Source organism: Chiloscyllium plagiosum, chromosome 9 (genome assembly GCF_004010195.1).
Source record: "Chiloscyllium plagiosum isolate BGI_BamShark_2017 chromosome 9, ASM401019v2, whole genome shotgun sequence".
Taxonomy (NCBI): Eukaryota; Metazoa; Chordata; class Chondrichthyes; order Orectolobiformes; family Hemiscylliidae; genus Chiloscyllium; species Chiloscyllium plagiosum.
In genome coordinates, this window is record NC_057718.1 from 59221591 (window position 1) to 59235270 (window position 13680).

Consider the following 13680-nt stretch of genomic DNA (forward strand, 5'->3'; position numbering starts at 1 on the left):
CCAAGCCCTTAACACTATGACAGTCCCAGTCTCTGTTTGGAAGTCAAAATCCCCTATCATTACATAGAAATCATAGAATCCCCAAAGTGTGGAAGCAGGCTATTCAGCCCAGAGTCCACACCGACCTTCCGAAGAACATTCTACCCAGACCCACCCTTATAACCTTGCAATTCCCATGGATAACCCACCCAGCCTGCAAATCTCTGGACACTATGGGCAAGTTGACATGGCCAATCCAAATAAGTTGGACATCTTTGGACCAAGAGAGGAAACAGAAGCAGCAGGAAGAAACCCATGCAGACATGGGGAAAATGCACAAACACCATGCAGACAATTGCCTGAGGATGGAATCAAACCTGGGTCCCTGGTGCTGTAACTACCATCCATTACAACCCTATTATTCTTACAGACATGAGATCTCCTACATATTGAAAAAAAATACTGGGTACATGCCTTTGACGTAGAACCTAAAACATCAGAGCTTAAAGGTAATCACTTTAAGTAACCTCTTCAGGATTTTACCCCAACACTTCTGGTCTGAGACTAACAATAACTCTTTACTCTAAGAAAATTCATTTCACTATATTCTTCCCTTCTCACCAGCATTGGTCTATACAACCACCTTTATCCAAAAATTTCACAAGATTTCTCCACTCAAAGTAAAACTGAAACCAAATATTTGCCATTCTGAATTATAGGTGTTTCTCCAAGCTTAGAAAAAAAGTTCCAGAAGTCTATAATAAACCTTGAAGCCCCATTATTTGCCTTGCTGGGTCATAAAACAATCCAAGATAAACAAAAGTCCAACAGTAGCACAAAAAAAATTCACTCTAAAACCAGGCCTCACCTGCTGCTTGTCATGATGACAATATAATAGGAAAGTTCACCAGACCCAATCTTCCCTTGCTATTTTATTGATGACCTGGTGCAAGAGTGCTGGTAAAGTACAGATCAAATTATTCAGATATCTCCAGAAATTTTCATCACAATTATGTAATTTTGATGTTGTAGAAGTGCTTCCACAAGTTATGAGCTTACAGTTTGCCTTCTATAGTAGAGTGGTAGACAAATGCCTCACAGTCAAAACATGTGGTGCTAGAAAAGCACAACAGGTTGGCAGCATCCACAAAGCAGGACATTCCTATGAAGGGCTTATAAATGAAATGTTGAGTCTCCTGCTCCTCAGATGCTGCCTGAGCTGCTGTGCTTTTCCAGCACTATACTCTCAACTCTGATCTCCAGCACCTGCAGACCTCACTTTCCTCCTTTTAAGAGTTCCTGTGTATTAGCATCGAAAATAGCACCGCACCTTTCAACTCTGATCTCCAGCATCTGCAGTCCTCACTTTCTCCTAAATGCCTCACATTAAAAGGTTCAATTCTACATATTCTGCAGGATGCTGACAATACTATGGCTTTAAGAAATGTATTTTGTCCTTTTTAAAATGAAGACAGGTTGAGACGGATGCTACGAGCGGTTTATGCAAAGCCAATAAAGTAAACAGCCTGCGAGGTCTTGAGTTTTTTTCATCTATGATTGGTGTGGTCAAGCTCCTACAGAACCAGAATTGTTAGTTTTAGCTTCCTGCAGTTGCTAGAGTCTTGAAGCTGGAAGTGGAAGTTTTTATTCCTCCCTCTGTTACAGCTAAAAGCCGGGGTTCTCTGCCTGCTACTGGAATTGCATATGACACAATATATTTTACTGAATTTGCCTTTGCCAAGGATGGGTTTATTGGATGTCACTAACATTGGAACTGTGTACTTTGTTAAGCATTTCGATAGTCACAGTTAAGCCAATTCTTTTCTTTTTACTTTGTCTATATTTTAACTGTAGTATAAAAATAATGTGTATTGTGCTTAAAGTTGAGTAGTTTGACCAATTGAATTGTATCTGGAACAGTACACCTTACATTTACCTTTAAAATAACATTCGGGTCTAAGCTATTTATTTTGAGTGGTTTGGTGTGGTCCATGATAGCTGTGCTTCTCCTCCTCCTCGGACAGAAGAGCAGCTGTCTGTCTCTGTTGACACAAGGTCAAGAAATTTAAAATTAGGAGGGAGAAGATGGGGGGGAGGACAACCTCACACAATCAGCATAATGCATACGGAAATTCGAGTAGCAGAAGCAAAAACAATTTAAAATGCTTTCCAAATCTAAGGGTTCTTGTAGCACAGTGGTAGTGTCCATACTTCTGGTCTAGAAGGCCTTGTTTGAAGTCCCACCTGCACCAGAAGTGTGCAACTACTGAGCAGGTTGATGAGGAAGCTACCTATTTTCTAAATCTATGGAGAAATAGTTAACCTGTGCAGTTTTTTAAAGCCATATCTGGCTCTAATCTATCACCTCGGGTACAATGAGTAATGAGATATGTTGTGTCATGCCATTATTGTCTCATTTAATTATGCAAACCCATTTCAAAACAGGTATTTCCATCATTTAGGAGAAATTGTACCAGATCGTACAGCTAGATATTCCATAGGACATATAAATCACTGAGGAGAAAGTGAGGACTGCAGATGCTAGAGATCAGAGCTGAAAATGTGTTGCTGGAAAAGCGCAGCAGGTCAGGCAGCATCCAAGGAGTAGGAGAATCGACGTTTTGGGCATGAGCCCTTCTTCAGGAAAATATAAATCACTGACTCAGCCTCAGCCTTCCATTTCAAAATACATTGGAAAGTCCCAGGTCAGCACATCTGAATAGGAAGTTGTGTCATTAAAACTGTCAACATTCACATAAGCATCCAACACTTTCAAGGGTGACATTATGATTTGGAACAAAATATTTAACACGAGGCTAAAGTACAATACTATGTCTACCCTGTTCCTTACCTTAAATAATCATCTGTGTCAGCATGCAAATGGAAGTGCAGAATAAAAGTTTGTACAAAGTCTCTTTTTAAACCCGTCAAAAATCTAGATGTACGGTCAAAGGGTTCTGGATCCTACTACTTTCCTGCTGACCCCCATTCTCACAAAAAAAAACAGGTCTTTCCAATGTTATTAACACATAGCCCTTTCTCCATGAAAGATATTCAAGGAATCCCAAACGTGAATTACGAGGTTCCACACAATCACTGCTATCCTTCCACAGTTGCTCTTCTTTTGCCCTCTAGGCATTGTATAGATTCTTATTTCCATTTTAATTGACCTATGTACTTTAGTTAAGTAACTCTTCAGTTTACACATTTTCTTGGGTATTTCTTCTGCATTTTCAAGATCAATTTCAAGAATGCATTCCATTTCCCCTCAGCTGAGATATCATTCACTGATAGCTCACAATTACCTTATTTTAGCTCAACCCTCATTCAACTGATGGCTTGCTTTTGAAAGTAGGTATCTTACTCCAAGACTTCAAAATGAGTTACAGTACAAAACCTTTTTTAAAAACAATCCCTAGTTGAAGGGCCTGACAGAATAGCTAAAACAATTCGAACGAATTTGAAAAGAAACAAATCAAATTCAGTTTCAGTGTCCAAGTTATGGTATCAGATGTGACAATGTCATTACTTTCAAGATTATTATATTACTGCATTACCAGAGGAGTAAAGTCTGTGCTTCTGGGATAGTACTAATTCCTGCATGGGTCAGCAATAAGCATTCATAACCCATACAGCAGTTGGTTCACTGTAGCTATACAGGCTGGATTAAAGTGTCAGACACACAAACAAGACACACAATATAAATTCTGCCCCAATCTGGCAGTGTAGATGGCTAGTTACACAGTAACTGAATAGATGTCATTCCTACCTACACCTTTGTGAGCATCGATACTGGTAAATTCAATCGTCCCATTGTGACCTTTCTTCGGATCCTCCTTATACTGCTTGTGAGCTCCATTAGGATGATATCGGAACGCCAGACCATAATCTGCTAGATAAATCTGAAAGAAGAAAAAACATGTCATTTTGAAAAAAAATTTATTTTTCTCAAATTTTCTACATCAGAACTTCCCATGTCATTGTTGACTCTACACCCTACCCCTGTAGAGGTCAGAGTTAGTGTGAACTGTTGGAAATCTCTTTTCCAGAGCTCCCGGTCCCCTTCCATTCGCAATGAGTCTCCACCCTACTGTCTGTAATTGTCCCCTCTCACAGTGACTGCAGTACAGTGAAGCCATCCCCAGATTTATTTTGCCCATTTTCTTTAGAATTTCATATACTGCTCCCTGACCATTATTGATCAAACTCCCAGGATTTCTCTACACTACCCTGACTGAATGACCATAAATCCCCAGACAGCTTGCAATTGAGCTGCAGGACTGATTGTGGTCCACTTCTTTGACTGCAAAGATACTTACCTCCACACACTGGCAGGACAAGTGTGTGACTGACTCTGGCCAATCCCCTGGGTAGGAATGTGAAAAGCCATTTGCTGACTGTGTCAGTACTCCCTGGCTGAGCATTGTCCAACTTGACATAACTAAGGGTGGGTCCCATTGGAGTTTCACATATGGTGACATTCCCTATGGAATCAATCTAGTGAACCTCCTCTGAACTGCCTCCAATGTTAAACAGATAGATGGAGACAGACCCCAGAGAGACAAAAAGACATGAAAGGAATAGGTATAGGAGATTTATGGATAGCAGACCAGGACAGGACAGAAAAAAAGCTGAATAAATGGTAATGAGGTAATTGTGCTAAAAGCATCCCATTTTGTAACAGAAAGTGGGAATGGGGTGGGTGAAAAAAAAACATGCAAGGACAGGATTAGGCCCGAAAGTTATTGAATTCCATGTTGAATCCTAGAGACTGCAAGGTCTCCAAGTGGAAAATGAGAAGTTGTACTTTGAGCTTACGCTAAGGCTTACTGGAATATTGCAGCAGGTCTGTGAAAAAAAATGTTGGTGTGGGAACAGGGGAATGTGTTGAGTTGTCAACTGGATGCTCAGGGTCATTTTTGCAAACCGAGAGCAGATGTTCTGCAAACTGGTCTTGTAGCCAGCGCTTCATCTCCCTGATGTAGAGGAGACCATATTGTGAACAGTGATTATAGCAGATTAGATTGAGTGAAGTATAGGTAAATCATTGCTTCGCCTGGAAGGTGTGTCTGGGGTCTTGGATAATGAGGGAGTGAGGAGGTAAACGAACAGGTAATACACCTTCTGCAATTGCATGGGAAGGTGCTGTGGGGAGGTGTATGAGTGATGGAGGAGTGGAGAGAGTGTCAGCACAGCTCATCCACTGTCTCAATCGTAGCTCTTACTGTCTCTTATTCAGCTTTCTTCCTTCCTGGCTTCAAACATTATGGGCTGCAAAACGAAACACAGCAAGATAGCGGACAAAGACACATCCCTCCCTGACGTGCTCAACGTTTTCTATGCTCGATTTGAGCAGAATGCCAGCGGTGCAGTGATGCCTGCCCCGACAGCTCCAGACGCACCTGTTCCCTCTGTCATCACTGCAGATATCAAATTGGTCTTCCTAGGATTCAACCCAAGGAAAGCGACAAGTCTTGACGGTGTTCTCAGTCAAGTACTCAGATCCTGCCGTGGAGCAGGTAACTGGCGGAGATATTCACTGACATCTTCAACCTGTCCCTCCTACAAGCTCAAGTCCCCAACTGCTTCAAGAAGATCACCATCATCCCATTCTTAAGAAAGCACATGGAATGTGCCTTAGTAACTACCGCCCAGTGGCTCTGACCTCAATAATCATGAAGTGCTTTAAGAGGCTGGTCATGGCTCACATAAGCTCCAGGCTTCCAGCTTACCTCAATCCCCTACAATTTGCCATTCAATGTAATAGGTCCATTGTGGATGCCATTTCGCTAGCCCTGCACTCACCCCTGGTACATCTGGACAACAAGGACACCTATGACAGACTGCTGCTCATTGGCTACCGCTCCACCTTCAACACCGTTACCCCCTCTAGACTGACCTCAAAACTCCGTGACTTTGGTCTCAGCTCCACACTCTGCAAGTGGATCCTCAGCTTTCTGACCCACAGACCACAATCAGTGAAGATAGACAATTACACCTCCTCCACTGTACCACTCAACACTGGAGCCCCCCCGAGGATGCATCCTCAGTCCCCCTACTGCACACCCTGTACACACACAACTGTGTTGCCAAATTCCAAATGAATGCCATCCATAAGTTCACTGGCATAGCAGGACAGATGTCTAACAATTCCGTAAAAATACAGAAGGGAGATAGACCACTTGGTGTCGTGGTGCAGTGAGAACAACTTCTCTCTCAATGTTGCTAAAGAACTGATCACTGACTTCAGAAAGAAAGGAGAAGAATATGTCCCCACCTACATCAACAGAACTGAGGTTGAGAGGGTGGAGAGCATCAAGTTCCTCGGAGTGACGATAGCCGACAACCTGTCCTGGACTTTAACGTACATGTGATGAACATGAAGGCACAACACCGCCTCTTCTTCTTCAGGTGGATCAGGAAATTTGGCACGATCATAAGGACCCTCATAAACTTCTACGGATGTACCATTGAAAACATACAGTCTGGGTAGAAAACAGTCAGGTACGGCAACTGCTCTGCCCAGGACCATATGAAACTACAGAAGGTGTTGTGCACAGCCCAGACCATCACAGAAACCAACCTTCCATCCATGTGCTCCATTTGTACCCCTCGCTCCAACAGAAAGGTTACCATCATCATCAAAGACTCATCGCACCCCAGTAATGATCTCCTACAACCTCTTCCATCAGGCAGAAAACACACCCACCAGCAGGTTCAGGTACAGCTTTTTCCTGGCTGTTATTAGACTGATAAATAGACTCTCTAGCCTCAAATAATGCTGATCTTGCCAACGTTGATCTTGCCTAGTGCATGCCCTGTGCAATATAACCTGTATACCTCTGTCTAAATCTTTTTACAACCACTGATCTGTACATCTTTGCTTACTAGGATCTGTCTGCGCTGCTCATAAACATAGTTTTTCACTGTATTTCGGTACACGTGACAATCAATCTATCTGTTATCTTTTTGTTTACTTACCCCTTTCATATCTCTCTGTGCGGCCTCTATCTCCATCTATCCACTCAGCTTTCCCCCCCGCTGTCTTCACCCCTACCACTCACATTTGCTTCTGTATACCGACTACTTGTTTCTAGCTGTAACAGTTCCAGTGAAGAGTCCACAGCCTCAAAATATTAGTTCTGCTTTCTTCTCACAGATGCTGCCACATGTGCTGAGTTTCTCCAACAACTTCTGTTTTTGTTGCCTTCCTTGTTGCCTGCTGTACCTGCGGATTAGTTTTCTGAGATTCATGTACGAGCACACCCAGATCTCTCTGCACTGAAGCACTTTGATGTTTCTCTCCATTTAAATAATAACTTGCCTTTTGTTCTTCCAACCAAAATAACGTTCTGCTTATCCAAATTAAACGTCATCTGCTCAATTTTGACACATTCCCAAACGTATCCATATCCATAGATAAAAGTTTCTTATTTCTTCATTGCCACTTGTTTTCCTGTCTATTTTAGTATTATATGCAAATTTGGTCATAATATGTTCTATCCTGACATCCAAGTCATTAATACAGATTGGAAACAGCTGAAACTTGAGGACCAAACTCCGTGACACCCCAGTAGTTACATCTTATCAACCAGGAAATGACCCGTTTATCCTGATTCTCTGCTTTCTGTTGGTTAGCCAATCACCTGTGCAAACTAATAAATTACTCTTAACCCCTGTAATCATGCCTTCTATATTAACCTTTTGCATAGCACCTTGTCAAATGTCTTCTGGAAATCAAATATACTACATTGACGAGATCACCACTGTCCATAAAGCTTCTTAAGTCTTCAAAGAATGTTAGCAAATTAGTCAAACAGGATTTGCCCTTCATAAAACCTTGCTGATTCTGATCGATTGTATTTTGACATTCCAAATGTCCTATTATTACTTCATCAATAATTGATTCTAACAATAAGAGGTCCATAGTTTCCTATTTTCTGCCTCTCTGCCTTTTTGAATAAGTGTGTTATATTAGTTTTTTTTCAATCCAGTGGGACCTTCCTCACATCCAGAGAATTTTGGAATATTATAACCAATGGATCCCACTATCTCCATTTCATTTAAGACGCTTTCCTTTAAGGGTATAAGGCATTAGGCCCTGGGGACTTGTCTGTCTTTAATCTGAACAGTACTTTTTCTCTCGTGACGATGCTTGCTCTAATTTCCTTCCTTTCTGTAACCTCTACACTACCTGTAATATTTTGGATGCTACTATGTTCCACTACAAATTCCCCAGTCAGTAGTGGGGAACACAGAGATGGCAGAGTCATTAAATATTTTGTTTCAGTTTTCAAGGTGAAGGCTATCAGTACCATCCCAACAACAACAGGTAGTGCAGAAGTTATAGAAAAGGAGGAAATTAGAACAATCTTGCCTTTACTCTCACCACACCAGGAAAGAGAAAATTCTACCCAATGTTTTGAGGCAATATGACTCTTCTTTTGATCTCCACCTTAATTAGTTAATTTAGCATTGTTTATTAACTTTGTCAACAAAGTTGTTTGCTAAAATGTAGAAATTAACCCATGTGTGAAAGCAGAATAGCAGATGCTTTTGTAAATAATAGCGAATCATCCTTTGGTAAATACTTTGTTCAAGGAGTGAAACAATTATATTGGATGGTTGGCCTATCTGAACACAAACAACAACAGAAACAAACAATTTGGATATTGACTGAACTCTGTTTGAAGGTCAATAAGTTCCCAGGGACATACCTGATGACAAATGTTAAACATTTCAATATAAACTTTGCCAGTCAAACACTTAATTAAAAAAATAAAGTGATACAATAAACTGAAATATCTCTAGTTTTCTGACCACATTGCTGACACCACAGTTTCCATTACAAACTGCAATTTTGCATCATTTGAGTAGTTGGCATTTGTCTTCACTAATATTCTTACATTTTTTTTATAGCTTCAAGTACAATAGTTTTGCAAATCTCTTTCCATTTGCTCTTTGTTCAACAGTTCTCCACAACAGATTGCATATCCCAGTTCAACTTATTTGAGTTGTGTTGCAGTACAAGAAATGACATGACAATGACACTTGCAAATTATGAATATTTATGAAGTAATTGCTTTGGGAATCTAACAATGAAAGATGTCTCACATTCAACAGGCTACAAATGTTCTACAGCCATGATATCAGCCTCCATATATTTGTAAAAAGGCGACTGAGATTCCAAAATCAGTCACATCAAAATAGCTTACACCTTTCATGTTTATGCACTTTCTTAAGACTTTATTTCTCTTTTGTTCATTCAGCAAATTAAAAACATAACTGTTATCAGCACAATGGTGCACAATACCTCTTTGTGATTTCTGAAGCCTAGAAGTAAGTTTGCTGACTTGATATCACCATGGATGTATTCGTGTTCATGAATAAACTCCAAAATCTCAAGCTGCAGAAATGAAATTTTTTAAAATGAATATTAGTCTGTAAGATACGGAGAATAATACATTTTCCTACAGGTTACATTATTCATGATTTAACAGTCGTAATAATAAGCTAACATAATCATGACCTGATCCACATTAACCATCCAGCTAACTCAGTCAACTCTCTACCTCCCAAGATAATTTGATTTGCTATGGTCTGCAGCTTTCAATACAAATATACAAAGCAAGAGTACAATTGCAACATTTAAGAGGCATTTGGATGGGTATATGAATAGGAAGGGTTTGTAGGGACATGGGCCACGTGCTGGCAGGTGGGACTAGATTGGGTTGGGATATCTGGTTGGCATGGACAGATTGGACCGAAGGATCTGTTTCCATGCTATACATCTCTATGACTCTACTCGACCTCTTGAACCAGCACTGCCCATCAAAAGATAATGTCCAATCTGGTTGCCCCACATTCCCACTCACCTACAATAACCTTTCACCCTCCTGTTTATAAAGAATCCTTCTAGCTCTGCCTTAAAAACATTCAGTCTGCTTCTTTCATCTTTTGGCTCTTGACACTGTGAGGAAAAAAACTGCATCTCATCTCTGTCTTAGATGGGTTATCCTTTATTTTTGAAGTGACCCTGAGTTGTAGAATCTCCCACAAGAGGAGAACTCCTTTCCACATCAACATTATCAAAACCTTTCAGGACCTTATATATTTCAGTAAAGTTGTCTCTCTCTAAATGCCAGAGGATTCAACCACAGCAGCCCAATCTTTCCTAAAGAAAACCTGCCCATTAAAGAAATTAGTCTGGTAAAACTTGCCTGAACGGCTTCTTACAATATATTTACATTCTCCCTTAAATATGGAGAGCACCAGTTATGGTCTCGTCAATGCCCTTTTTAGCTGAAGCATAACATCCCTTCTTTTTGTGTTCAAGTGTGCTTGTAATAAACATAATATTATATTTGCTTTCATAATTACACTCTGCACCTGCTCACTAATCTTCTGTGATCCATGCAGTGGCACACCCAGATCTCTCTGCATCTCGCAACTCTGCAATCTCTCACATTTATTAGTATGATTCTTTTCCATCCTTCACACAAACATTGATACTGACGGTGGAGGCTCCAATTTCTATCCATTACATGATTGACCAGGAAACTTGACTGCTCTTACCACTTGCCACTGGTCCATGCAGAAGGATTTAGAAGTTGATACCCAACTATTATGGACTCATTACCTTTCTTCTTGAGCAGGACTTGAACTCGGAGCTTCTGGCTCCAAGGCAGGGATGCTATCCATAGCACCTGGTACTGTACAAATCACAACCAATAACAAACCAAATGGCGAAAACATCTCTGAAATTTAAGTTAGCTTATTGCCTCACCTCCAAAGTTTTAATAATAAGAATTTTTCAAAGTTGGTAAATCATGTTGATGTGCAATTGCACAGGTTCCTCTCATGCATTACACTGGTTAATTCCTCTTATGCAAAAACCCAGAGACAGACCGGTCTTTAAATGAATGAATCATGTACAAACCTAAACTGGAGTTCACCAAGCTCCTTTATATCTGCATCGCTAGCAGGTGTCTTGGAAATATTAGGAGAAAGTGCAGATGCTGGAGATCAGAGTCAAAAGGTGTGATGCTAGAAAAGCACAGGCAGCATCCGAGCAGCAGGATGGAGAGCTTAAGCATGAAACGGCTTGGAAATATTGCCTACAGAGATAAGCCATGCCAAGGAAGGTGAAGCAAAGCATGTCAATTTACAAGCCTAGTTGATAGCTAGTCAGCACACATAAAAAGTTTAATCACATTTCCTTATTTATCCTGCATTTAACCTTCACTAGTGTTAAGCATTTTTAGATCATTAATAATGTGCAACATTTGAATTCAGCTGATTTTCATTTCTCCTGACTTTAAGTAGATACAAGTTTAAGGACCACTTATCTAAAGAGATTCTAGTACTGTCAGAACTATAAATCAGTCGGCTAAACAGGATCTAATTCTTTCAAAATATTTGCTGCATCCTTATGTCTTAATGTTGATAAGCTACAAATATGAGCATTTCACACTACTGCTGTATAATAAAAATGCAATTCAGTAACTTCATCCTCAAAAACTCCCAGAAATGCAGGACACGACAATCTGCAATATCTAAAATTTACGAATGTCTAAATTTCTCCATTCCTTTAAAGGAATTAACTCCAACACCACTTAAAATTAACTACACAGTGCAAAACTGGAGTCCATAAGGATCTGACCAGTCAAGGACATAAAATTCTCTTCCCTGAAGGTCCTGACTGAATCAATTCAATTTAAACAGCCATCTGGCACATCTCACTGTCATTTCTGCTCTAAACCAGATTTATTGGCTTGAACAACATTGAGACTGTCAGCTTTTAAGCTCTCAGTTATAGTGCAGTATGAGAACCACTCGACTATCATACCATCAACCAAGGATAAATAGGCAAACTCGGAAATAACTGGTATGGAGTTCCAACCCGGTCTTGCACATCTTAAAACAGAATTGTTGTACAGACCAATGCGATCATTTCCAGGTTTAATGGATTCTCCTCTAGGACCCATCACACGCCTGCTTCTGACTTTGCAGCTAGGGTTATTAGAAAGTAATATGCAGCTGGAACCCTGGCTTATATTTTTCTTCTCACTAGCCTGGGGTGAAGACGGAAATCTTTGGACTCAAGGGTCTGCCTTGTCTGAGAGACCAGTAAAATAGAAAGATCAGACTTATCATTTATAAGTTATGTCATGCATTTCTTCCCAACATCAAAGATATTTCGGAAATACTTTGATATTTGGAATCCTAAAGGGAATAAAAATGGCCATGTAGGAGTGCAAATACATAGGAGCTGGTCTACCATGTTACATTAACAGTTGTTCTTGTCCATCTGATTCTGTCCATAGATTGTCTGATTAACCCAGGTACTCATCTTCATGTAGATGATTCAGTTGTTTCACGATGGGAGATAACACCCAGAATTCCCTCATCTGGCGTCCTATTGGTACAATATTTCACCCAATCATTATGCATGCCCAAATACTTACCAGTCGACTGCCTATCAGCAAAACAGTTGTTTTACTCAATCGGTTTCCACTTGCTTCCAGCACTTTTTGCAAATCTACACCAAGTCTGTCTAATACCATGAACCGATAGCTGTAAAGAAAACAAAAGTCACCATTTCAAAGAGATAGGGATGGTCTGGCATTTACTGGCAATAAATCTGGAACTTTCTCACCTTTTCCCATTGTGTTCAACCAATCCTGATCCCCAATAAGCAGGTATGCCTAAGAAACTCAACTGGTGATCCTTCATCCATTTCTTTACTGATAAAGAAATACACAAACAAAAGAAAAACTTCATTAAAATGTTTGTACCTTCTTTCTCTAAAACTAAGCATACCGAATTTATTTCTTTATGATCTTAATCGTAGTGTTGCAATTACGTTTCAGTTACTATTTTCCTTATTCTTAATCTGTAGAATAAAGACAATGATGACATGCAGGCTTTCACCCTGAACATACTGATGCAGTAATTTTAAAAAAAAGCTATACAAAGGCATTACACTATGCATAAATTCCTCCTCATTAAATACAAGTACAGTCCCACAAATAAAACGAGCATTTAGCACACTCTACATCATAGTTACCCACTGTGCTCAGATTTCGCCACTCTCTGATAAAATTTCAGCTCTGTGAACAAGGGCCCATTATCCTGGTGCTCCTGAAAACAAGAGGTACCTCTTATAATAGTGCATTCATACAAAAGAGTAAGAGAATTGGCATCAAATAAACAGGTGGCTCTTCTTGTCTCACCTTTATTGCACAAAGTAGTAACATTCAAGTTCCGATTCTGCTTGTGTCCCAGCAAGAAATTATATATTATTAAACTGTTATCCTAACTAGGAGCCTTCAAAGTTCAAACCATAGTCAATGTTCAGGTAGCTGATCTGGCACAACAACTAACGTCGGTATCTATGAGTTACAGCTACTACATTTCCAAATTTTAATATGTATCTGACCATTACAATTGTAAATTACACTTATGTAGGCGTGAATCAGGACAGGATCCCACTTAGCAGTGATTGATGCTATAACAGACAGCTAGTCCACTGACTCTTATTGTCTCGGTTCACATGCAAAAAATAAACTACATGAAAAAGACACTGGAAGAATACAATCACTCATTGACTTTACACCTCATGATCAGGTGGTCACAAATCAACAGGAAGGGACAAGTTAGGAGCAAGTTACTGCAGATGCTGGAATCTGTAGTAAAAAC

General features: G+C 40.0%; 1 protein-coding gene across 6 annotated transcripts in view; it reads right to left on the reverse strand.

The window, feature by feature from the left end:
• The window catches only part of LOC122552887 (serine/threonine-protein kinase VRK2-like), a 115325-nt gene that overhangs the window by 80071 nt on the left and 21574 nt on the right, over positions 1-13680 (reverse strand). For 5 of the 6 annotated variants that reach the window (XM_043696037.1, XM_043696032.1, XM_043696034.1 and 2 more), the window contains 5 exons: positions 13053-13122; positions 12638-12725; positions 12447-12555; positions 9293-9385; positions 3749-3881 (listed from right to left, as the gene is read on the reverse strand). In XM_043696037.1, coding sequence (XP_043551972.1) covers positions 3749-3881; positions 9293-9385; positions 12447-12555; positions 12638-12725; positions 13053-13122 — 493 coding nt within the window. Of the gene's footprint in view, positions 1-3748; positions 3882-9292; positions 9386-12446; positions 12556-12637; positions 12726-13048; positions 13123-13680 lie in introns of all 6 variants that reach the window. The other variant, XM_043696035.1, reaches the window with a different exon arrangement.